The 27,139-nt window shown below is 38.7% G+C and overlaps 1 protein-coding gene across 5 annotated transcripts in view; it reads left to right on the forward strand.

Annotated features, from left to right (window-relative positions):
• DAPK1 (death associated protein kinase 1) overlaps positions 1 to 27,139 on the forward strand; it is a 98,529-nt gene that overhangs the window by 19,933 nt on the left and 51,457 nt on the right. For 4 of the 5 annotated variants that reach the window (XM_051810830.1, XM_051810831.1, XM_051810829.1 and 1 more), the window contains one exon: positions 23,027 to 23,248. In XM_051810830.1, the coding sequence (XP_051666790.1) occupies positions 23,027 to 23,248 (222 nt within the window). Of the gene's footprint in view, positions 1 to 23,026; positions 23,249 to 27,139 lie in introns of those variants that run through there. The other variant, XM_051810833.1, reaches the window with a different exon arrangement.

A 27,139-nucleotide genomic window follows, 5' to 3' on the forward strand; every position in this document is an offset into this window, starting at 1 on the left:
ATCATCCTGTTGGTAGTTATAAAGCGTGCATGAATGTGTTTGGGTTGCAGGTACCTGCATGGGGATGGTAGTTAATGCACATTTATCAGATTCACCATGTAGCCTTATGGTGGCGTAATAGCAGGTTTACTCTAGTTTTACAGTATATATTTGTAATGGCTTTGTCCTTGTATGGTGTGGAACAGCGTGCTTAGTTTATCGAAAGTGAAGAAGAGCTGCAAGTTTCAGGTGCTGCCTCGGGTGCTGGTCTTCACCTTATCTTTTCAGTAGCTTCCCGGTATTTCAGGTTTGCACAGGGAGAGAGTGGTTAATCTTTGTAAAGCTCAGTCCAGGTTCTTAAGTACATTTGACAGCTTGCTTATATGTGTAGCTTTGTTTAAATTGTGTTCTTCCTATTGTTCTCCTTTCTTCCTCCTTGTACTAAGTTTCAGTTGTTTCTGTACGCCATCAGAAGAAACATATCACTGCCTTCTGGTCTGTCTTGGATGTTGTCTTTGCTTATATTTGGGTTTTGTCCTCTGCACTTTGGCAACTATTCAATCTCAACACAATATTCACTTCCTGCTGCCTGCTGGATATTTTCCTTGACTTTATCTCCAAGTGTCAAAATGCACCATACTGTCATTAATCACTCAAAAAACAGACAAGTTGGAATTTTTCAGGATGTTTACAGTTACAAAAGGTTGGAAACCTCTTCAGTATTTTAGTCCGAAAGCATCTCCTTTGCCTGTGCTGTGCTCTTCGGCTGTCTTGTTCCAGCATCCCGACTGTATTATCTGCCTCAGAAAGTTGTCTTCTGTGGTAACAAGCTCACCTTGATACACTGTGAATTCTTTTCAGTTGACTTTTGTGGTTGCTTTTTTCTGAAAGCAGTCTTAAATGTTGTTACCCAAAAGTTATTGTAATATAAAAAAATTCCAAAAAATGCAAAACTTCAGCTTACAAATCAGTCACAAAACAACAGTGAAGCTGGGATCATTAGAATCACAAGACACCTTACAGTGAATTCTTATATCTATATTAATTTAAACATTGCTAATTATTATTATTCATCTCGGTTATTCGTATGTAACTGTGATGGAAAATTTAATTTCTCAGTAGCCATTTAGAATCTTCATTCTGAAAATTGGAAGGTAACTTTTTTTACATAGGGTAGCAAGATATTCAGGAAAGAATTAATTTAAATATCTTAACATTTTTCACACGCGTGTGCTTTTGAGAGGTTTTTAAAGGTCAGTGTACTGTCTCTTCCTTGCCATTTGCGGTAGCTGCTTGCTTTTAACCAGTGCAGCTTTAGGTGTTTGGGATGAGCATTCCATTTCTTTTTTAGGTTAGGAGGTTAGTCTGAATCTGAATGGAGAACTATTTCAGAGGTGGGCTATAAGGTGCCCTTTTTATCTGTTCATGATGAAGCAACAGTTGAGTTAATCACTTTTTTTGTTTGGAGACACTGAAGTTTGTCTTTCATACAGCTTCACTGTGGTCTGTGCCAACCTTCCTGCGGAAGTTCCTGACCATCCAAGCTGCACATCAATACTTCCCTGGGATAATGATGACATAATAAAGGGTATCTTTATTATATTAGGCATTTCTATTGGATTGAAAGTTACAGGGACAGTAACTGCTCACTTGAAATGGCCTCTATAACCATTGCAAGGTGGCTCTTTTGCTTGTTTTGTGTGGAATTTGGGTGTAACTTGTCAGCAGTGAAAGCTGATGAAAATATTTGGAATTAACTTTGCACTTTTTAACATAGATAGTTTGATATTTCTTCTGGAAAGTAGTGTAACAAAGTGTAATCTTTTCAATTCTGTCTTCTCAACTTCATAATTCAGGGAGGAAATTTTCTGACTTGTTTTGTGTATTCTCTCTGTCTTAAATCAGTAAGTTTATATTTAATTTTAGGTGATCCATCTCTGTAACTGCCTTGTATAAAAATCGAATTTAATACTTCCAAAATAGTATCCCAAATGTAGCAAAGTAGCTGTAATTTATTTCAGTTTTGTTTCTTAAAATGAAGTAATTAATTTTCTGAGGTTAGAAGAAACTGAGCACTGTGGAAAAGTACCAGAGCTTTTGACTGACCCCCACGTATGTCCAAGTAAAACTCTCCTTAGTTACATCATACTGCATGGCAAACAGCCTTATCTTTGTCTTTGGTGGAAATCTTAAAGGAAATGAAAGTTCAGAAAATTATGCTGCATAACTACTAGTTGCTGAGAAGAAAAAAAAATTTCCTATCAATAATGAAAACAGGAAGTAGAAAAGGACAATTCTAGCAGTATATGCTGACACCCTATCTTGTTCAAAAGACAGGGAGTAGAAAAGAAGTTGAAACAATCTCTGGTATATTCACGTTCTGGTTTGCCTATCCTTATGGCATCTCTTCAGCCTCTTTTAGAGTACTGGCTTTCCAAGTCTAGCTGACTTGATGAAGCCTTTTTGCTCCAGCTATAGGAGGCATCATGCTTGCAGGCTTTTGTCCTGCTGGGGAACTTCAACACCCCGAAATCTGCTGCAAAAGTAGCACAGCAAGCTGTAGGCAATCCAGGAGACTGCTGGAGGATGAGTTCTTGAGCCAGGCAATAGACAGCCCTACCAGAAGTGATGTGATACTGGATCTGATGATCACCAGGCTAATTGGGGACATAAGATTGGAGGCAGCCAGGGCTGAAGTGATCATGCACTGGTGGAGTTTGCAGTCCTGAGGGATATGGGTCAGGTAAGGAGTAAAGTTAGGATCCTGATCTTTAGAAAAGCAAACGGCTATTTCTTCAGGGAGATCCTCTGTGAGATCCTATGGAAGACTGCCCTCAGGAACAGGGGAGTGGAAGAGAGCTGGTAGATCTTTAAGGAAGTCTTACAGAGAGCACAAGAGCTAGAAATACCCAAGAGCAAGAAATCAGGCAAGGAAGGAAAGAGACAGACTTGGTTGAGTAGGGACATGCTGGTCAGACTAAAGGGAAAGAAGCAAATACACAGGCCATGGAAAGAAGGACAGTTGACCTGGGAAAGGCATAGAGATGAAGTTTGATTTTGTAGAGATAGGGTGAGGAAGGCCAAGGTGTGCCCTCCCTGATAAACAATTCTGGAAAACTGGTAACAATGAATGAGGAGAAGGCTGAGTTACTCAACAGCTTTTTTGCCTCAGTCTTCAATGGCAACCTCTCTTCTTAAACCTCTCAAGTAGATGAACAGCAGGATGAAGATTGAGGGAGCAAAGTCCCCCCCCCCCATTGTAATAAAGATCAGATTCTGGACCACCTGAGGAACCTGCATGTAAAAAAGTGTATAGGACCTGATGAGATGCATCCCAGAGTCTTGAGTGTCACTTGTGCTCATGTAATTGCAGTGCCCCTGTACTTGCAGTTGTGAGAACGCTGTGTTTATGCTTAGGTAGTTCTAGCAGTTGGCACCTACAGCCTGAGCAGGGCATGTTATCTTTCACTTTGTTGCCGCTTCAAGGCCTTCTGTCACCTAGTTTGATCATATTATGTTCCCATGTCTGATAAATTCTCTTCTTTTAGCACCATGGTGAAATAGTTGTGTGCAGGGCTGATCTACAGCTGCACGGTAACTTTTCCCATGGAGCTACTGCTGTGTTGCATCTTCTAAAGGGACCTGGATTGAGTAACCTTTGCTGGGAGGAGTTTATACTCACTGTGAAGTCAGTTTGTATTTGCATCCCTGACAAAGGATGTGTTTGGCTCTTTGAAGCAATGCCTGTACTTACCCTGTTTATTCTCAAGGAGAAGCCTGGGCCTATGCACATATTGGGATTTCATCTTGTTTACTCAAAGGTTCTTTGATGCGAAGTTTGAAAAAAGCTTTCTCTGATGCTGAAGTTTTTTGTTCTGTTTTGCTTTTTTTTAATTCCATGGTTTGAGAAATCTTTCAAAAAGAGCAATAAATATCTTCAGTTGTACCCAGTGAGTGCATCGAGAATGAAAGTGAATTTAAGCCTGAAAGCTGTTTATAAAAAAGCTGAAACTCACTGTTGTTGTTGCCAAGATAATGAAAATTGATTCAGAAGCTTTTCTGACTCTGGGTGTGACTGTACAGCTTCAGACAGGAAGGTATTGAAGGATTCCCTGTTCCATTTGACAGATTTCTATGTCAAACCTACAAGCTGACTTTTGACTGCCAACCCTGCAGTAGTTACTGTGCACTTGAGGCAGCTGATCTCAGCTTCCTTTTTCTGTCACCATCAACACATTATCACTTCTGCCAGCTAGACAGTTACACTTGACTAACACCTGTGCAAATTCATTAATTGCTAGAAAAAAATTCGCTGGTGTCACTCTAGGAAACAGGAAGAGAGCAGTCTTTGTTTTCTGGCAATCTTTTTTTGTTTTGCCTCCAAAAACTCATTTTCCTTCTGGTACATTGTCAACATTCAGCCATGATAAAGCTGTGAGGACAAAGCAGCTCTTGCTGTGAATATGAACGAAACATCTGACCTGTGAGGGAAGGGGGACTTTGACACGTGACTGTTGCTCTGCAGATGCAAACTTGGTTGCTGCCACATTTTCTGGACAGGCTACTAAGATCATGAGTGTTTTCCGTCAGTTATTTTGTGACTGCCAAGGAGTATGCCACATGGTTGCTTGCACCCGGTCAGAATGGTTGTACTCTACAGGTTGCCATAACAAAACAGTCTTTCCTGCAGTGACAGCCAATCCATCCTGAATGCTATTTGCACACCAACACATTTACTTTCCTGACATGTTGTGAGGAGCTTCACTTCGAAGTGCAGGCCAGTCAAGAGCACTGTAAGAAACCAAGACATTCTGGAAGTCTGGTCTTACTTTGGGCAAGTGGGGTTTGGTTTTTGACTCCATACTCTAAAACTACACAGCAATAAAGACGTTCCCCCTGCTCTGGGAGGTGCCACCTGGCACCAAGGGCCATAGTCTCAAGAGGGTGGCACTACCTGTGGAGTGCTGCCTGCTGGACACTCGGCTCTTGCTGGCCAAATGCTTTGTTGCATTCCTTGGTGCATGCTGGACTCTCAGCAGTTGCCCCAGCAGGAGGGAGTGATCCAGAGGTGGTATTGACCCCATCTGCAAGTTATCTCCCTTCCATTATCAGAGGGGCTTGCCTCAAGGCTCCCAAGTCTGTCAGGGGTGGTCTGTAAGCTGGCTTCACCAGCTCCTCAGCAGTGCAGGAAAGAAACTATGATCTCTGGCATCCGGTGTTTCGGAACTTGGTGAAATTGACTAAGCAACTAAAATAGTTTCAGAAATACAGTAGGGTAGAGGGATAGCAGGACTCTGGTTTGACTTGCATGCTGAGCAACTGAGAAGCAGAAATACAGTGGACTTGAAGCAGGTTACTGAGACATTATTAGCAGGGAGGTAGCCCTCCTAAAAAACACGAGGCTGTCGCTATGCTTCAAGGAGCCATGTTCAAGTGTTGACTTCCTAAGGAGCAGCTACTGCTGCCTTCTCTGACTGGGCATGACACTTTTATGGGAGGTAAAAGAAGAAAATGCTACTTGTCCCACCCTGGCAGCACAGGTTTTCTTACCTGGTACAATAAATCCTTCTTAAAAGACCTCTTTCCCTCGAATAAAAAAGGACAATTAAAATTTGCTGTTCTTCATCAAACTATTTTGCAAGGTCATTTGTAGCAAATGCACTACCACATGGGTCTCTATTGTAGTTCCTCAATGACATTTCCATGTGTAAAGAGCCAAGAAAAGCCCCCCCCGTCAGAGCAATTTTTCTTTGTCTGACATTTTAACATGAAAAAGAAGAAAATTAAGCATGTGGTTGGGGGAGAGCACATTGCACTTGCCTCCCTGAGACAATTGTATTAGCCTGAAAATCTGGTGGGTGGCAGTAGGAAAGACAGGCTGCTTACAGTTTCACTGGCAGAGGGGGTCCATGCAGAAAGTAATTGAGAGGCACATGGTCATCTGACATAGTGTTTTTATTAGGGATTCGTGCTTCTGTGAAAGAAGCAATAGCAATCCCTGCTAAGAGAAACCTTGCTTCAGGTATTATTTCAAGTAGATGCAACTTGTGCAGATAAATGGTGCTTTATGACAGAAAAGAAGGAAAGAAATGCATGAGAGGCATTTGTGTTCTTTAGACAAAAATAAAATGCCTTTGTGAACTGGATTTTTAAGAAAAAATGCAGAAAAAATTAGTTACAGCTTTGCTTGCACTGCTGGAGCTGAGTCATTTCTATCTGTTTCCTTTGTCAAGAAGGGAAAAGATACAAGAAAAGTTAAGGAATCTGTGCTGTTTAATATTTGAAGTCTTTGCTTGAGAAGTCTGTATCTAGAAAATCAAAGACCGAAGTAGGCCGTGACTTGTGAAGTAAAATATTTCAGGATTGTCTTTCATTCATTTTTGTTTGCAAAAGTTTGAAGTAACTACAACAAATATATCTTCCATGAGGCAGACTGTCACTTGTGGGCAATTTTTTTTTCTTAGAATACCATATCATACAGAAACACCTGACCAAAACTTTCCAAAACCAGCTTCAGTGCAGAGTTAAAATCAACCAAAAGTCCTTTGTAACCTTCCAGCATGTCGAGACTACTCATGCCTAAGCCTAGAAAAAGAGTTAATGCTTTTAGGAAGTGAATTTCTGTTTGAGGAAGTCACGGCAGCAAAGAGGGTGCAATAAAATACCTCTTGAAGAATGGAGAGGGAACTGATGTGCACGGAAAGTTCATTGGAAATACTGAAATGCCACTGGGTGACTGGTTCTGCTTTTTTTTTCCAGGGCCCTGCTCATCTTCAGGGTCCTTTGGAGGTCCTTTGCTAGGGAGGTCCTAAGTAGAGGCAAGATGAGGAACTGAATTTAGAGACTCATTGCTGATGGTAGCAATGGGGAAGAAGCTCAAATTTCCTACTTATATATACCTCTCAGGAGCAGAGCACAGCCGAGGGATGGACTTGGGTACTGCTCTTTAGAGAGGTACTATGTTCTTGTTTGACAACTGTAATGCGAACACCAGCTTTCTGGAAAAATACACTTGTTGAAGCTCCATTTAGAAATTAATTTATGAATTCCAAAATGGTTGCTTATTTTGGAGCTGTGTTGAGACACTTCATTTTTCCACAGTGTCCCCAAGTTACCTCACTTGCTTTATCTCTGGTGTAGCGTAGCCATAATATATAAAGCAAAAGCATGGAGAGTGTCAAGACCGGGTTATGTAAGACAGTTCCAATTCTGCAGTGCAAAAGTCTACAGAAGTGCCCCTTGATTAAAACTGTAATTTCCAAAGAGTTTCCTGTACTTTGTGCACTCCTTTTTTCTCAAACCTTGTAAAAGGGGAAGAAAGAATTTCAACTCTAGTTTGCAGTGACTGTTAAGCTGATGTCCACATCAGAATAAAAATGCATGAACGTTTAGTCAAAACCAAACCTAGAAAAAACCCCTCTGTTGTGACACAGAAGCTGAATTTTAGGAAACTACTCTTTTTAGCAATGCTGATATGGACTTGTAAATATTTTTTCCCTTGTTTTAGTTGTATTTATTATCGCTGTTAATATTTATTGAGCATACTGCTTGCATTAAAAGTATCTGCATTGGTTACAACAGTCTCCAACCTTGTCTTCAATGTAATCGTTTTCATACCTTTCATAGAGATCATTGCAGTAGGCATGTGGACTTTGGACTGCTTCAAAATACTGACTTCTGAAGTCAGAAATCGAGGTGGCATTAGGTCAAAGCTTACACACAGGAGAGAATTTCTGTGCACAGCATCCAGTTGCAAAAGTTAAGTGATTTATATAAAGTATAAAGCTAGAACATGAAGACACCTTTAGAAATCACTTAATCCATTTCTCTGCTTTAAAAGAAGATCAGCTCAGCTGCCTATAAGAATAAAAAAAGGTTAATGGTATTCTCTCCATAGCTGATGAGTCTCTGGACTCATTTTGAGTATAGAAAGCCGAAAAGCGCACGCATTTATTTCAGCACCAGGTGCATCAGAAAAAATCTCAAAGGATACACCCCAAATCACAGGCTTCATAACTTTATACAGCTCTCTAATTGCAGATTCAAGGATTATCTCACCTGTTTGATTCCATTTTCCACTCATCCTATGCCCCCCTGGAATTGCTTCGCAGGCTGTAAAGTGACCCCTGGTGCCAAGCATCAGTCTCTTTCTTGCTGTGTTCTTCTCTTGATTCCTTGTTTCTGGCACAGTTTCCTGCCTTCTGGAATTGGTTCAAGTCCTAAACCCAGTCTTGTGGATTGCCTATTGCTGACTTTTTCATGACGGATCAAAGTAAGTGCTTATAGGCAGAAAATGTGTTAAAAAACATGCAAGGAAGATTTGATGATTTTTGAGAGAAGGTGCATCCCACTAAGAATCTGGAACACAAATGGATGGAATCCCTAGAGATGGTGGTAATGTTGCTATTTTATTTCAAGAAATGAAAGAGATCCAACAGATGAATAAGATGATGTGGCACTTATTTCTCATACTAATTTAATACAAACTTTTTAACTATCTGCTCTTATTTCTCATTTAAGTTCTGAAAAAATTAGCTAATCAGCCCTCCAAAAACTTGATGTGTCCCCTCTTCTCGAATTCCATCTGGAAATCTAACTGGAAATTTCATTCCTGTTCCACAAGGAGCACTTATGCAAATAAAATGCGTGCTTAACCTGAGCCCATGTAATTATTCAGCAGTCATGCTCCTAATTTGCTGTCTCTAGTGCTGTACAATAACACTTTCAAATCCTACCAGAGGAAGAGAACACTGTGTTTTTAATGAAATGAATTGTTTTTGTCACTGGTGATTTTCATCTGTTACTTTCACAAGTACACTGCAATTGTTTGTTAGCACAAAGTTCTAATACAACATATTTCTGTGTTAAACTAAACCAATATCAAACTAATAAAGAGCAGACATGTTAAGTTCAGCATATTTTAACATAAAGAGGCATAGATTGAATTGTTACATCACAGGTTCTATTTCTCCTATAAGGGAATTAGAGAGTTACATTAGAGAGTTAGAGGAATTTGGCTAGAAACTGGTTTTATAAAAAGAAAAATAAAATGCTTGTCACTGTCTTTTTTCTCCCTTCCTCCAGCTATTAAATCTGTACTATGATCTCAGATTGGAGAGTATACAAATGCTACAGGCCTCTCTATCTTTGGAATAGCTTTTGAGAAAAATTTAAATGCTCCGAGTTAGAGCTACATGCATGCAGGAAGCCAAAGAAAAATTATTTTACTGTGTTTCTGAATAATTTTTCCTTTTAGTTCAGTTACAATGAGACTGTTGATACCAATAGAATAATTTGGTGTGGGAGAGGAGGTAAAAAAATCTAAAGCAAACCTAAAGGAATTATATTTACATCTTGGGTAGAATAGTGGATTATTATTAGCAAAGAGATGTGAAGCTTCATACATAGTAGAACTTCTGTTGGCAAATACAGGAACTCAGATGGTTTGTACTTTAAATGAGGCAGTGCTTAAAATGAACTGGCCTAGACCCAAAAGCAAATGGGTAGGTAAATGTCCAAGAATTTCCTACTGAAATACTATTGCCTAAGGAACAGAATTATTTTTTTTTTAATATACATGTGAGATGGGGAGGACATGGGGGATGGAAAGGCAGATAGTTTCTGTATGGATGCTGGTTATACAGCAAGATTTGTAGATTAATCCTTCTGCCAGTGTTCCAGATTGAGTGGTAACCGCATGATACGCCATCTGCCACTTAACTGATAAGTTAAACTTAGTCTTTGTTCATGTATGTTTTTACTTTTTATTTTTTCCTTAAAGGACTTGCTACAAGTGTCCTTCAGCTATCTTAATAAAAGAGAGTAAATAACTTAGAAAGTAGTAGATTTATATTTTTAATGAGGTATGTAGAAGCTTCAAATTATTAACTTAGTTTATTGTTTATTCCTTTTTCGTAGATTATAATAAAGAATGTGTAAGACTGTGTGTGTTAGCTTGGACATCCATAGTTGAGAACTTAATAGGTTCCGAAGAATTGTTTATGTCTACGTAATGAATTAACTCTACTGAGCATTAAAGGTGCTGGGTAGGTGTGAATGTCATTTTTGAGATGCAGCACTCTGATTAATCCAGATCAGAAGCATAATTGTTAGGGTGGTTTGGAGGTTTTTTTCCAGTTATGTTTCTGGTATACTTTGCCATTTTATTGTGAGCTAGGTTACTCCAGCTAGGTAAGTTGGAAGGAAACCAAGTGTCATGCTCAGGCAGAAAGGGGGTGATTTGGAGAAGGGCATTTATCCTAGGGAGACTTTGTGGGGAGTATTGATTCATTTCTTTTGTAGAGCTTGAGGATGAGATCTGAGTACCTGGCCATCCCATTGGAGTCAGGTGAATGTGTAAGGACAAGGAAGAGAAATAAAGAAGAGAGCAGGGGTGGAAGTAGTGAGGTGGAATTTGTAATTTTTTGCAAGTTTTGGACACAATGGCTTAAATGCCTAGATTTAGATACAAGAGAAGGTGGACTTGGAAGTGCTGAGGCTGGAGATGAAAGTGGAGATCATAAAAATCCAACTAAGTGAGGGAAATAAATGCACTGGACTGTCAGTGCTGAAAATCACGAGAAGGAAACCTTTCAGTTGTATTAAAAGAGCACAGTGAATGGGATGAAGAGGGCTGAAGGTAGTAAACACCACAGATAAACAGCCTATGAAACCATGCAGCTTTTTCAAAAGTTAGTGTTTAAAAAAAGGTGAAAGGCAAATGAGTGGTGTTTCATTAGTATTGCAGAACTTTGACCAAGAGAGACTATTAACTATACAGAAAAAAAAAAAAGTTACACATTTCATTGTCTCATCATTTTGCTACAGTAGTCCACCTGATGAGAGAGAATAAGGCTAGTGTATCCAGTGTATTGTAGCCAGGAAAACCGGTCACCATTGGAGTGAGAGTGAGTAGTGGAAGGTGGCACGCTCCAAACTCTTAACTTTTGGACTTGTCAGGTTTGTTGCCCCTACCATTATTCTAATCAAGAGGTGCAGTAAACTCATCACATGGTTGCAGCTGTATGTTTAAAGCGATAAAACATTTTATTCAAAGGTCTTCATTGGAAAGCAGACACGGTATTACGTTTAACAGATGGGAGCTATTTCCATGAATTTTCAAGTGCTTTCCAAAATAATTCCTTTGTATCAATGTGAAAAGAGAAGTCTACACAGAGAAATGGTTTGAAGACTTCTGAGTGATTGCTTAAATCTTTTAATGTATCCATTGGCATTAAGTCTTAGACACTTAGATAACATTTTATGTGAGATTGTTGTATCGTGTCTTGATCATAAAGTAATGATTTCATGTGTGTTATTTTTAATGTCATAAAAAATTTGAAGACAACTTGGGAGAACAGAACTTAAATTCAGTTTACAGTTACCTAAATTGAGGGCAATTAAGCCATTGGAAGTTTTTATTGCCCTTAGAAAGGATGAAAAATCAATAAAAATGTTAAGCTGAATTTAAGGCTAAGTAATTTAGTAGAAATTTATAGAAACACGTGATTTAGGCAATATCTGAGGTTGAGCTTGAGGACTTAAAGCAGAGGTTTTAAGATGTATCTTTCTTGCAAAGCATTTTCTTCTGAACAGGCAGCTTCCAAAGGGCTTAGTGAAATTTCTATTACATTATTGAGTCATCTGCCAATTTGAGTTTATGGGTATTAACTCTTCTTTAAAATCCAAGGTAAACTTCATTGTTTAATATTTTTAAACAATTATGAAATGCCTTCATAAGCCTTGACTGTCTCACAATTAAATGCTTTGTGTGCTGATTCAGTTTAGGTAATAAATATTTGTTGAAGTATTGTATATACAGAGATCCTTATTTGGTTTGTACAGAGCTTTCCATTCTTTGCTATAACTCCCATATTCTTCTTCCACATTATTTTGAACCAATGGTATCTTTAAAGAGAGATAAATTTGAGTTCAGTGCAGATAAAGTCATCAGAGGTGATGTTCTTCATGTGATTTGTTTATATTACATTTGTGATACATGTTTCTGGTTTAATGCTTGGTTGTAATTTATTATCTTTACGCTTATTTTGGCAATTAAAATGACCTTGAACATTAATAATGTTCATAGAATCACAGAATATGCTGAGTTGGAAGGCACCCAACAGGATCACGAAGTCCAACTCCTGACCCTGCACAGGACATCTCAAGAATCATTCCATGTGCCCGAGAGCATTGTCCAAACACTTCTTGGACTCCGTCAGGCTTGGTACTGTGACCACTTCCCTGGGGAACCTGTCCCAGTGCCCAACCACCCTCTGGGTGTGGAACTTCTTCTGTAATATGCGAACTAAATCTCCCCAAACTCAGCTTCATGCTGTTTCCTTGAGTCTTGTCACTGGTCACAAGAGTGAAGAGATTGGTTTTTGTCCCTCAGCTTCCCCTCATGAGGAAGTTGTAGACTGCAATGAGATATCTCCTCAGTCTTCTCCAGGCTGAACAAACCAAGTGACCTCAGCCATTCTTCTTAAGGCTTCCCCTCCAGACTCTTCACCATCCTCAAGGCCCTCCTTTGGATGCTCCCTAACAGCCTAATGTCTTTTTTATATTGTGGTTGAACAACATTTACTTGTTCCTATACTGTAATCTTCCTATCCTGTAATGGCAAGCTGAAGTAATATACTGTACTGTATGCTGTCAGACTGAGAGAGTTGGGGCTGTTCAGCCTGGGGAAGAGAAGGCCCTGGAGGGACCTTTAGCAGCCTTTCAGTACCTGAAGGGGGGGCCTACAGGAAGGCTGGAGAGAGACTTTTCTCAAGGGCATGTAATGAAGGACAAGAGGAATGGCTTTAAGCTGAAAGAAGATAAGTTTAGATTAGATATCAGGAAGAAATTCTTTACTCTGAGGGTGGCGAAGCACTGGAACAGGTTGTCCAGAGAAGCTGTGGATGCCCCTCACTGGAAGTGTTCAAAGCCGGGTTGGATGGGACTTTAGGCAAACCTGGTCTGGTGGAAGACATCCCTGCCCATGGCAGGGGCATTGGAACTGTATGATCTTTAAGCTCCCTTCCGACCCAAACCGTTCTATGATTCTATTAATGTGTGGTGCATCATGACTCAAGTACTTACCTAAACATCCCTCTAAAGTGGTGAAGCAAACCACAGCTCAGTCATGTCTAATCAAATATGAAAGATGTGGACTACATAAGGAAAATACAAATGATGCAAATGGCCTCTGTTTCAAATAGAACTTATGTCACTGTTCAAGTGTTTTCATAACTGTTTTCACATTGAGTCATGTATTAAAGCATCTCTAACTTTTCCTAATTCCTTCCACTCTTCTCCCCACTTCAAGGTCATACACCAAGTCTTAGGAATCACACAGAGCAGAACTATTTGCAGCTCCATAGGGAGAATAGGTGTAACGGAGTCAGAACACACTTCACCGAAATCCTGTTCAGTTTCAAGCCCTGAATTGAAACAAAATCATCCTTAAAGGGAAAAAATTCAAAGGTGCTCTCGTTGGATAAAAGAGGGCTGCACTCTCATCTGGTTACATAGCAGCTGTACTTGGCAAGGGCTGTGTTTTAGCCTTCAGACAAAGTACATTAGCAGAATGCAAATATTGCAGGCTTTTTGACTCTTTTAATTTCTTTTTCAAGGTGCTATGTTTCTAATTAAAACCCTTTTCAAGGACAGAAACTCACTGCTTATGATAAAATATATCAGATATCTATTCATTTCATGATATAATTTGTATAAAACAAACTAAAACCAAAATATCATCTATTCTTTTATCCTGTTTTTACAACGCTTATAGTGATGTATAGAGAGATACTGTACATATTTATATGTACACAGAGAGTAGCTGAAACTTGTCCTTTGTTCCACTTCATGAAATTCAGTCTAATTATCATGAGATTACATTTTTTCTAAGCTTCTTGTTTCTAAATGCAAACAGTCCTTCAGTCATCTGCTGTTGATATTTACTGCCAAATCGCTGATACATAGGATCCACTTTCCATCATCTCTGCCTGATGGACTGTACTAGTTAATAAGTGCTTTTCACTTCAGCAAATGTATGCACAGGTGTGTGCATACTCTCACGCTTCAACAGTTTAAGTTGTTTGACATTAACTATATTGGAAAAACTTTATTGTTGTTCTCTGAGTAGAATAAGAAAATCCAAGCAGATCAGCCCCTTTCCTTTAGGTGAGGGTGTTGTGGAAGGCACATGGAAAGGAGTACAGGTGTGCTTGGTCTTACTTTAAACATATAGGCACAATACAGTGGCTGTCTTTCTTCATCCCCTTTTCCATGAGCCAGCCAGAGCCATCTGATTAATCTGCTCATGCTTAACAGTAATTAGTGTACTGGGGGGCCATGTTCAATGAGATGTGTTCTTGACCCAATCTGTAAATGGATAAATGGTCTGTGCAGTGAGCCTTGGCTGTGGCTGTCACTTGTCTTTTTAAATGTGTGGCCCAGAAAGTGGCTGAATTCTACAATAAACATTAAAACACTTTGTAGCATAGTCTTCCACTCAGTGTTGGATACACATGCATGTCTGTACACAGATGAAGTAGTAGTCTTCTGTCTTTTCATCTCTCTCTTTCCTTCCCCGACACCCCCTGCAATGCAATTATTCTCCTAAAATTTTTCATACACTACTGTAGTAATATGAAGCACTTAAGAAATAATAATAAACGTAAACAATGTGTATCTTTCAGAGATTCCTTACTTAGATCTGTCATAAAATTTTTTATCATGCTGTTACATCCTTCCTTAGGGCTGGTGGCTCCTCTAGGTTTCTAGGAAAACAGTGAAGAAAATCACTAGCTTAGTAAACGTCTAGAGAAGTCTGTTAGCAGCCTAATGACATTGCGGAAATCTGCAGAGCAACAGAGACCTCCAATTTCATCAGTGTTTTGTGCAGAGGTTGACAGCACAAGAGAATTTCTGCAGGAGATAAATACATAGCTAAAAGGCATGATGAGTAACCAAACCACAAAAGTATGAGGCACAAGCTTATAAAATGCTGGAAAAAAGAATATACTGGACAAATTCCCTGCTTCAATGTGTCTGTTTTCAGCTGTGATAGAGTTAGTTTTCTTCTTAGTAGCTGGTACGGTGCTGTGGTTTGGATTTAGTATGAGAATAACGTTGATAACACACTGATGTTTTAGTTGTTAAGTAGTACTTACCCTGAGTCAAGGACTTTCCAGTTTCCCATGCTCTGTTTTGCAGTGAGCAGGTGAGGAAGCCATGAGGAAGCACAACCAGGACAGCTGACCCAAACTGGCTGAAGGGATATTCCACACTATGGAATATCGTGGGAGTTGGCCATAAGGGGAGGCCAGTCACTGCTGGGGGAAGGATTGGACGTTTGTCACTGTGTGCTGAGCAATTGTATTGTGCATCTCTTGTTTTTGTTTGGTTTTATTTCTCTCTCTCTCCCTCTTCTTTTCATTGCTATTGTTATTGTCTAGTGGTATTTTATTTTACTTCCTTACAGCTGTTAAACTGTAGGGAATACAGTTTAATTATCTCAACCAATGAGTTTTTACATTTTTTTCTGATTCTCCTCCCCATCTCACCATGGAGGGGCTGAGAAGTGAGTGAGGCAGCGGCTGCACACTACTTGATTGCCATCAGGGGTTAAACCACAACCATGTAATTCTTTACATTCTGGTCCGTCCTGCAATCTGACTTCAGTTATATGAAGTTATGGTAGGTAGTTTAGTCTGTGAATATGCTTGAAAAGATAACGTAGACCACCTACTTTTTATACTGTTTGAAACCTCAGATTCTGACTGCTTCCCATTGTCATCTGTTTTCAGAGTATTTCTGTTAATTTAATTAATAAGTTTACACTTACACTGTTCAAACTGTATTTCAGTAGGTAGGACAGTAGAAGTTTCAGTTGATCTAGAGACAAAAAGGGTATTTGGTAATGCAATGTTTTTTCTAACTGGAAATATTTTATGTGGTAATAAGAGAGTTTATTTTGAAAGTTGGGGTTTTTTTTGCTTAAAATATTGTATAAGAGAAGAGGCATTTTTTATATTCCAGATATTTTGGTAAAATAACTTTAAATATTTGATGTATTTATACTGAGGGATAAACAAACTTTTATGATCACGTACACTGAGTCACTGTAGTGGAATTGGGGTACTTTGGGAACTTGGTAATTAGACACCAAAAGATATTGTAAGTTAGAAATTAGGAAAGGGAATTTAAAAGATGTGAAGTTTATAAGTGTATAAACATATCTGTGAATAACAGGGAACTGAGAAATTGGGAACCAGCTGTGAGTACATCTGTTTACTTTATAAATCTGTCTGATTTTCCCCTTTGCTTCCCCTTCCTTGCTGTCCTTGCTCTTTTTATCTTTATTGCTTTTCCAAGATATTTCTAAGGGAAGTGTATCAGCATGCATTTCACTGCATAAGTTGCAGCTTCATTTTGACTCTGCACGTGTTGGAAATGTACTGCACAATTGCCTAACACGTGTTACTCTCCTGCCTTTCTAGTTGCAGCACTACTTTTTATAGTTTCCTAGTCAGATTTAGTTGAGCCCTCATGTTTGCTTTTCTGTAGTAGTAGTACTTGAAAAAAGACAATTCCTAACAGTAATCTCTCTGTGGTACACCATCAGATTTCGGCTGGCTTATTCTCCTGCTTAGTCACTCATATATCATTTGAGGACTATTTTCTCTTTTGCTCAAATGCTAAAGAAAATTGACTCCTCTTTTGCCTTTTTTAATTTAGGATTGCGTTTTTCATGTGTCTCCCAAAGTTACTGAGTATTGCTATGCTATGGCCACCATGCCCCTTCCTGTTACAAGATTTTATGCGCAACTTAAAGCTTATGGTGTTTTATAAGCTTCAGGTGCTTGCAGCTCTTTCTTCTACCAGGAATATCCATGCTGTTCCTTCATGTTACCAAGGGGTCAAGTACTTTGACTGCTGCCACTTGCACTCACTGTGGACTGTGAAAATGTGTTTCTCCACCATGAACAGAAAGCAGACAGTTGCACTAGCAAGTGAAACTTGTATGTCTGTATGTCTGTGTCAGCACTGAATATGTAAACTTGTTACTTACATTGAAAACTGGTTTTTTAGAGCTGTTAAAAAAAGAAAAATATGTATATAAATAAACTAATCATCTGTTCAGCATCCACGTATCTTTCAGATACAGCTGTTATGTTCTAATGTTCGTGTTCTTTGCCATTTCTTTCCAAAGCTCTCCAGTGTTTGGAGGCTGGCAGCTAAAAAATTCTTCTGGCATTCTCTCAGCTTCTGTGCTAGAGAATTAAACATTGCAGGGCAAGGGAGGAGCACAAAAATGGTGAGCACTGTACTCCAATTTACCAGCTTTCAGAGCCTAAACAAATATGGTAGGAGCTTATCAGTTGATCCTGCATTCATTCACTATCTGCCTGTACTGTTAAGTTGGCTGCGCAATTAAAAATCTGATTTGGGAAAAGTGCCCTTATGTTCCCTAACATGTCCTCTGTGGGAAGAGATGTGCATGCATACTTAGAGAAACTACCTGACGAGATACCTTGCTTTAGGTTTCTTTATCTGTCAAGACAAATGAAGGTTTTTTTCTTGCGGGCATAATTTTGGTAGCTAACACTAAAGCTGATATTCCATGAAACAGATGCTCTTCTGAGTGTGTTCTACATGAAATACAATTGCTTCCCAGTTTCATTGCTTGGAGTACTCTATTAGCCTTTTAACCAAGACTTACCCCACTTTTGCAAGACCATAAAGATAGAGGAAGGAGTGCAAAAAGTTTGTCTCTGGTTTGGCTTTGCAGCTGAAGTGAAGTTGTTATTTTAGAAGGTTTAAAAGGTAGAGAGCGACTTAATGTAGCTATGACTCTTCATGTTTTGTGGAATAGCCTTCCTTTTCTTTGGAAAAGACTTGGATACTGCTGCCTCACCAGCAGGTTTTGTGAAAGTTAACCTTATGAGCAGCAGTGGCTCAGATGCCCACAGACACTGGTACATGGATAGCAGTGGGGACTGCAGAGCTGGCTAGGGTTAGGATGCTGCTGGGGCTGGAAATCCCCTGCTTGGTTGGCCTTCCCTGCAGCAGAAAGACAGAAAGTGTCCGCGGTATGCTAGTAAATGTTCTATTGGAGAAAACAAATCACTCCGTGGTTGAGTTGCAGTTTCTTTCACAGGCTAATATAATAGTATTATGTAAATCTCTTTCTGTTGGATTAGTGTAATTTTAAAAAGGAAAGTAGTTGAACAAATAGTGAAAGCAGTTGGATATGTGTTTTCAGAGTTGTGTACTGAATACTAAATTTTTAAAATAGAAAAAAAAGTTGTCAGAAACTTACCAAGACATCTTACTATGATAGCAACATAATGACTTTTCTTTATTCCTATTTCCTTGGAAGTTGACCCGTTGCCAACTTCCAAACTTTGTCTTTGGAATCCAGTCCTTAGAAGATGGCATTGAAATTTATGTCATTCTTGACCTATTGTGGCAATAAATACTAGAAAATTTGTTCTTGGGGGTTACTTGAGCACCTCTTTGTCCAGCTTGGACCTTGTTCAGAGAGTTGTTGGGGCAAGAGTTTTACTCCTCACAGAAGGAACTATCTGGGAAGAGCTGGTGCAGACAGCTGGGATTGGGAAAGAATACAGGTCTGCCACCCTAATCACTGTGATCAACCTTGTGGAAAAAATGAAAAAACTTTTTTGTGTTTTCCTTTTGATTCTGAAACAACTTTCCTTATTTAAAACTCTCCTTAATTCATGCTAATGAGTAGTTGTTTTGTGATGCCACTAAGCCAGGACCAATAAAGGTTGACATATGGGTGCTTTATTGGTGCTTCCATCCCCTAACTGCATAACTTCTGCTTATACATATATGTATTGTGAAGGAAGGACAATGTGTGTCATCTTATGGTATAAAGGGGATGCAGAATTGTCATGATTAGGTAATGGGTTAGTACTTGTTCTGAAGCGGGTCTGAATGTGGATGTGGAGGTATGCCTAGTGTCCTAAAAAGAGTTGGTTTAGGATAGTAATTCAATGCTAGTTGAGTAAGAATTACAAGATCACAAAACAGATTACTGTTAACAGAAGTATTTTTTCTCATATCAAACTGTCATCCTGCTTTGCTGTTTAACCTGATTCTGCCATGTGGGACAAAAACTCCATCAGATACTTTATGAAATGTGAATTTGTAATTTACTTTGGGGGGGGCGGGGAGACTAGAGGGGGGGGCGGGGTAATTGTCTCCTAAAACTGCAATCATTTTTTTTACTCTATACACATTAAATCAAACCTACTTAAAAGGAACTTAAAAAACTAAAGGGCTTTTCTGGCTTTGAAGACACAGTATGAATGAATGCTGAATCTGAAACTGTAGAATCTGTGGGAGGATATTACTGGATATTCGATGAGTATTAGACTATACAGAGCTGACTTATAACAGCTTGTCACTGCAGTTCTACAGGGGAAAGCCCAGTAAATACCTTTGATTTACACAACCCCTCTGCTTTTAAAACAGGAGTTTAGAGAGAGTTGTAAAATGGTATGGCTTGGGGATCCTAGGCATGAAATAGCCCCTTTGATTGCAGCTTAAGTGTGATCTGCGTGTACAGCATTTAATAACAAACAACTGATTGTGCAGTTGTGTGCTGAATACCACAACAACAACAATAAGAAGGTTATTTGGTTTATAAGTGGCACTTACTCTAGATAGTTGTTAGTTGATAACCTTCTTACAATCTTGAGCAATGTCAAAGATTTTTGGAGCCTCACATCCTATAAATGGTGGATAAGACCAATCTATAAAGTCATGTGCTTTTAAACAATGTATTGGTACTCTGATAATACTTCTATATTGAATTGTGATAGATCAGGACATCCTTCAAACATGTTGTGGATGGAGGAAGAAAGAAAAAGACTGAAAAAATAAATTGCATAGCTCAGAAGAGGAAAGAGATCTGCTTGTCTTATGTGGTCCCCTTTGTTTCAGTAGGTCAGCCTCGTGCTGTAACATCATAGTTGACCCATTGCCAAAATAAGATTAAACAGCCTTAGCCTTAAAGGCTTTGTAAGCATGAAGTGGGTTTGGGGAATGATGTAATTCAAATACGAGTAATACTATGGAAAAATCATCATGTCAATGAAACACAGACAACTCTTAATCCCCACTAACTTTTATAATTAAATCTTCTTGGATATCAAAATATTTTGTATGTTTGTGTAGTTCAGTTTTTACTTTTTTACTCCAGAGCTATTATTAGAAGTAATTTTGGATTTAATATTTTGGGGTTGTTGTTGCTGAATTTGTTTAATTTGTATTGTGGGGATTTTGGTTTTTTAGGTGCAGGGAGGTTTCCGGTTTTATGTTGGAATTTTTTGGTTCTTTTCGGGGTTTTTTTGTTGTTGTTTGTTTTTCATAATGAAGCCATGGGTTTTGCTAAATTTACAGGATAAGCATTGATAAGAAGGTAATTAGTCACTCAGCATTCAAGCCTATTGATGAGCAGAAACATTTTTCTTCCTCTGTCAGGCAGTTTAGACTTCTAGGCTGAAAGCCAGTCAGATGGTCAAAAGACAAACAGCAGCTTTTTTCTTCCTTGTGGTCCATGAGCTTCAGTACCTGTTCAGAGTTGCAATGATGCCTACGTCTGTCTACTGCTCAGCTTTGTTGTTTCTCTGAAACTGTGAACTTCCTGCAGAGCTGGCTGCTTTTTAAATAAAGCTTTATATCTCTCTGGAGGTGTGCATGTGGTGGGGAAGAGTGTGAGAGAACCACTGTTTTCTCACAGTAAACAAGGGCCAGAAAGACTGTGTTTTCACTTCTAAGCAGCAGTGCAAATACCTCTATTCTGACTGGCTATCCCACAGTGCAAAATTGCTCAGACCTTGGAGATCAAACTCAGAGGCGCTGTTGCAGGAAGATTTTTTGTGAAGTTGAATTGAACCAAGCAGAGAAGGGTGATGTACCTTAGGTTATCTTGTCTAGCTCTCTGCTACCAGTTCAGGATGACACAGATATTCCTGAGATCTATGCCTTCTCTGCCAGTCAAATATGAATGTCTTAGGTGTCTAAGAGCATCTCTAATAACACTAGCAGACCAAGTCTGGGCAAGTGAAGCAGGTCTTCCAGCCTACATGTGATAGGGAAGAGGATATGATGTGGTCTAAAGCATGCCCTGTCCACTGTGGTTTGCAATAATGTGTGATCCCCCTACAGTAAATCTGGCCCTTGACAACTTTGTGCAGAATTGCTGGGGGGTGGAATTTAAGGCAACATAACATCATCTCAGGTTCATGAACTGATTTAATTAAATAATGAATAATGAAACTTGAATGGTGATGGTAGCATTGAAATAAAACCAAACCTAAGCTTAAGAATGTTGATTGCTTCTCCTTGAGAACACTTCTCTCGTGCGTGGCTGCATTCAAAGATTTCACAACTGGTAGTGGCTACTTTACAATCACTTTCTTGGAATTCATAGGGGTCAGCATAGAAATGATGTCATGAAATGTGCAGCTTCGAGTGATTCCCACTTGGCACATTGTCATTATGCAATGCCCTTTTTTCTAGGTGATGCATCTTCATAGAGATCTCTCTGTAAACTGTAATTAGTTAACCACTAATACAGGTTAGCTCCTCTTCCAGGTACTGGGTGCAATTATACCTGCCTAAATGTTATACAGCTGTTCAGGTAGTGGGGCCCCCTGGTGGTCTAGTGGTTAGGATGCGGCGCTCTCACCGCTGCAGCCCAGGTTTGATTCCCGGTCAGGGAACTCCCCCAGGCAGATGGAGCTCGTCAGCCCTGTAAGGCCATCCATCTAAGAGAAGGTCACTCTAAACAAACCTACGTCCTGAGGACCTCGCTGCCACCGTCCAAGCTCGCTCGGCCCCGGCAGATGAACCTCAGGATTAAAGGGTGGGCTCAGTTCAGCGCACACTGTGTCTCACCTAAAAAATCCACTGCACAGGCTCGAAGGGTTAATGACCTTTCCCAAATCTTCGCTCGCGAAGACTGGCCATGTGTGTGTGTGTGTGTGTGTGTTCAGGTAGTCAAGCCTACTAGGGTCAGCTTTGACTTAACTGCTGCTTTAAGTCTGCTTTAGAGAACAGCACTTGCTTGGTTAACAGGGTAGGCTAACTGAAGAAAATTTTCTCATTATTATGATTCAATAATTCTGCCATTTCTTCGTATGGTATAAAAAACAAGAACAGAATTTCTAGAGAATCTTCTGCAAGAGATTAGGGAAACATAAGAGGAAAACTCAGCAGTATTAGAAATCCCGTTCTGGCTTTAGTTCAACTGGATTCCTGGAGATTTCTGATCTAAATCAATGTGTACATCTAGCAACAGCAGGCTTACACATCAGTGATAACATGCTGGAGTTAGAAACTACCTTGAGTTTCTTCTGGTTTGTAACAGAAGCATAGGTTTTTGCTTCTCAGCATCTTGGTATTTTTCTTATCTTCAAAGTCATTATCCTTAACAACATGGTACAATAACTGTAATTATTGATATTACTGTATTTAGTCAGTGCTTTTGAAACTAAAAACCAAAGCTGTGTCATGAAATGCAGTGTCATTTCAAAAACTTTTTAAAAAACAAACTTGAGGATAGAGTAAAGTGAATATTGACAGATCATATTGTAAGAAAGTAAAATTGTAAGAAACTAAAATTGTAAGAAACTAAGAACTTTCTCACTTGCAGAACACACACAAAAAAAACCTTCAACATGCATATGGAAGGAGAAATCCAGAAAACATTCTTTTGCCCATTAATTCCCACTGCAAGTATTCGTCAAAAATCCAGTGATGCTCACAGATGTTGTCTTTTACTTACAGACATGCTGAAATGTGTACATTTGTGTGATATAAAAGCCATATCTTAACTTATCTTTTCTGTCTCTTCCAAGGTTTTTTTTAAGTATTACTCTAGATAGCATAAAAAGCAGTAATATACTTTAGTCAAGCAGAGTTACAGCTAGTTTTCCCCACCACAGTAAACAGAGGCGGCTCTTAACTCTAAATTTTCTTTAACCAAATATCCATTTTTTTATTTTTTTTTTTATTTTAGTGGGCAATTTGCTGTAGTGAAAAAATGCCGCGAGAAAAGTACTGGTCAGCAGTTTGCAGCTAAATTCATCAAAAAAAGGAGAACGAAATCCAGCCGGCGTGGAGTAAGCCGGGAAGATATTGAGCGAGAAGTTGGCATACTAAAAGAGATTCGACATCCTAATGTGATTACGCTTCATGATGTTTATGAGAACAAAACAGATGTCATCCTTATTCTGGAACTGTAAGTAGCTCTAGAGACCTATGGAGGCATAGCAGAATATTTCTTTGTTTTTTTAAAAACATATACTTTGAAAATTGTGTGATTTAATGGAAGTTCCTTATCATCCCACAAGAAGATAGGTAATAGCCTTAGAATTCTTTATTTCTAAGTCAGTGTTGTAGCCTCCTGATTTCTACACGTATTTTTCACTCTAAATGCACTACAAGGTTTAAAAAAAAAAAAAAGAAATCTGTGTATTTAGGATTTTTCTATGCTTATTACTTTAATCATTGTTGATGTTACGGATCCAGAAGAATACCCTGGAACTAAATAAACTAATTTGAAGATAAGACCGGAAGGAAATAGAGATTCTAAGTGGAGGTAGTTTCGCAAATTTTGCTGTGTTTTCATGTTGGTATAAAGTGGCCTCAGTGAATGTCTTTTCTCTTTTTTTTAACCCATATAAAACAGAACAGAATTTTTCCAGTTCTGTCTTGTTGAAATGTGAACTACACTCTCACATTGCTTCATATTGTCTTAGTTCCCGATTTTTCGTTCAATGTCATTGCTAGATTGAGGTGAATATGTCAGGAGGGACTATTTCTGCATTTTTTCAAGTCTGCCTTCCAGTTCCTCATAGATTGCAAGTGTAGACCCAAGCATTATTCCCCTTTAAGAGTTTGTGAATGCCTGCTGGTGGCATGTGCATGTCTTTACATAGGTTGAATGCCTGACACTGTATTATTGCCATACTTGCTCTGTATCAGTTAAATATGCTTGAGAGTAAGTATTTTGTGTAAGCAAAATGTTTGGTACCAGAGTCTTGGGCAGCACTTGTGTCTTTTCCTTGTTCATGTGTTTTTTTCTTATGTAGGTTATGTTTTCCTGTTTATTAGCTTTGGTAAATGGTATTTCTACTTACCTTATAAAGATACTTCAGTGTTGTAAAAGATACTTTAGTAGCATGTGTAGATTTGCAGTATAGATTTAAAAAGAAAACTGGTAGGTTCTTCTTTTCTGTGGTATACACATCCATGATACTGCTTTTTTATGTTTATATAAACATATTTTTACACTTCTAGTTCAGCACATGATGGTTTGTTGTAATACTTATCATCTGGATTGGTTTTTCTAGTTCCAGAAGTATACACTTCCATTAGTTTGTCATATGTTCCACTAGTTTATCTGAATACTTTAAAGTATTTTTTTTAAAGCTAAGTTATCCTATATAAAGTAGAAATTCTTTATATTCTTACTACTTTTGGTATTTGTACAGAACTCTTTTAAGTGTGTTGTGCATACACAGCACAATTAATGTGATGCTTCTTCCTCCCCCCCAGTTAATACTAACTCTCTCATTCTTTTGCTCTATAACCTCATTGTCAGTATATTATTCTGCATCACTTTTTGCTCTGTAATCTGTCCAGATGAGATCAGGCCCGTATCTGTACTTGAAAGCCATGAGGAATATTGGGAATTGTGGACAGTGGTAGGAGTGATGGGACTGTTCCACCCTCCCCACTTTGTACATGAAATAGGAGCTCTTTTGGCAGCAAGGTTGCTGTGTGTGTCAGTGTATACCCACTACTGTCTATTAAATAGAAGAAGATGTCGCTTCTGACAACCTGTGTTAGTATTTCATAAGCTTGATGGCATGAAGCTCAGCAAACTATTTACATTAAAATTTAGCTAATTATTTTGCCTAGTTAAAAATCCCTGTATTGTTTCAGTTGGAGATTTTTTTTTTCCACTTTTCCAAACTGCTTTGTGAGTCTTTCAAGTTGAAGAAGTGCTATTTTGGATTTCACAAAGGTAATGCATTTATTTGTTTAGACAGTTGAAGAGGAAAAGATGAAGTTAGCAAACCCTTTGTAAACTGAATATACTAATTGGTACAAAGTTTTGTATCTCTCAAAATCACTGTGATATTATGTAAAGCTATTGAAAAGACAAGACTGTCATTCTAATCTTAGGCTTAGACACTTAAATATGTAATTTCTTTTCTCTAATGTTCTAAATTCATATTTTGCTTAGGGATCTACCCTCTTGACAGTCTTTTTTCTTACAGAAGAATTTCGAACAAACAGAAATAAAGCTGAAAGCTCATTATATAACCTGTTTTGCCACTCTCAGAATCCATCCTAAGTATCCCTTTCCCCTTCTAATTAGAACATCATATATTTCCTGGGAATTGTGTTCCTTTCTGACTACAATATTGAACCAGTATACCACATAAAGACACCATTTTGTATAACTGAGCTACTGCCACTGCCTTTTTGTTGCCAGATGTCAACATGCGCAGTCCCAGGGCAACAGGGTCTGTGGGCTATTCACTACTGATTTTAATTTCCTACTTTAGCAAGAGGTTTGCTGTATTGCAAACAGCCTTATAAACATTTTTCTGCCCTATTAATCAGCTGTTTCTCAGAGGTGGGCAACTGACTGGACAAGGGGGAATGGCTTCAAAGTGAAAGAGGGTAGATTCGGATTGGATAATAGGAAGAAATACTTTACATTGAGGGTGGTGAGGCACTGGAACACGTTGCCCAGAGAAGCTGTGGATTCTCCATCCCTGGAAGTGTTCAAGGCCAAGCTGGATGGGGCTTTGAGCAACCTGGTCTAGTGCAAGGTGTTCCTGCCTGTGGCAGGGAGTTTGGAACTAGATGATCTTTAAGGTCCCTTCCAACCCAGGCTATTCTGTGATTGTATTCAAGGTCATGATTTACATGCAGAAATATGTGGGCAGCTACTGAATTACTGCAGTGGCAAGGCAGGTCCTCACAACACTGAATGCAAAGCAGAGCTACATATCAAAATATGTATACCTACATCCACATAGGTGTTTGAAGGTTTTTCTTTCAACTACCTTATGTCAGGAAACTGATTTACCGAAAAAAAACAAATTCTGTGGACCATTTAATTCCTGAAACTTTTAAAATCAAATCCTTCCTTAAAATATTCAGCAGTCACAAACAAGGATGAGATATCCTTCAAGAGCCTTGCTTTACTGCAGTCTTTCGGTATATTTAGAGTAGCCAAGGATGTTATCAAAATTCTGGGTCTTAGTAACAGGTGTCTCCTTCTGTGATTTAGAAATAACCTTTGAAATTCCCGCTCAATGGACTATTTCATCATCTTGAAAGGAATGTTACACATATTACATACAAACTGGAAGACAATGTCTTTTCATCATCTAACTTAAAATCTTAATAGTTTTTTTTTGTTTTGTCACACAAATAAATGAATTAGTAGTACTTTTTTCTATCCAGCTGCAGCAATTAGAGTCTGTTATATGTTAGCAATACTAAGCTATTTCTAGTGAGCTCTGCTGAAACCATCATTTTATCAGTCTTCGCAGACGAGAAAACACAGATATCTCTGCACAGTGATAATTATTTTCTTTCCTTAAGCATGTTTTGCACCTACTTGGTTCCCCTTTTGCCGGCCTGGGATGCATAATTTCTCTCTTCAATTTTGTGTTCCCTTGCACTTTATTATGTCTTTATTTAGACTGCAGATCTGCAAAATATACTCAGTTGGTGGTGCTTTGTAGAGCCTTTGTTATAGTTTCTTGGTGCAACACAAAGAAAAAATGCTTTCATCCTAAATTATATAGTAATTCCTTAGAATGTGCAAAAGCAACACAGCTGTTCTCACCTTTTAAAATAGCTTGATATCAATAGCTGACTCCTTTCACTTGGAGGCTGTGGATGGAGTTAGGTATTCATATTTTTCTCTGCAAACAACATACCTTCGTTTCTGAATTTGAAATCTTAATTTAAGGTGATTGGCTCTTGTAGCGTGGTTCTGAGTGATGAGTATCTGTTTTTAAAATTAAAAAAAAAATAGAGAGCTTTGAAAGCATTAGCTAAGAAAGAGAGGAATAACGTTAACGTACAAGTGATTATGCAT

The sequence above is a fragment of the Manacus candei genome, unplaced genomic scaffold, assembly GCF_025592945.1.
Source record: "Manacus candei isolate 608988 ecotype Guabito, Panama unplaced genomic scaffold, ASM2559294v1 h1tg000079l, whole genome shotgun sequence".
NCBI classification, from domain to species: Eukaryota; Metazoa; Chordata; class Aves; order Passeriformes; family Pipridae; genus Manacus; species Manacus candei.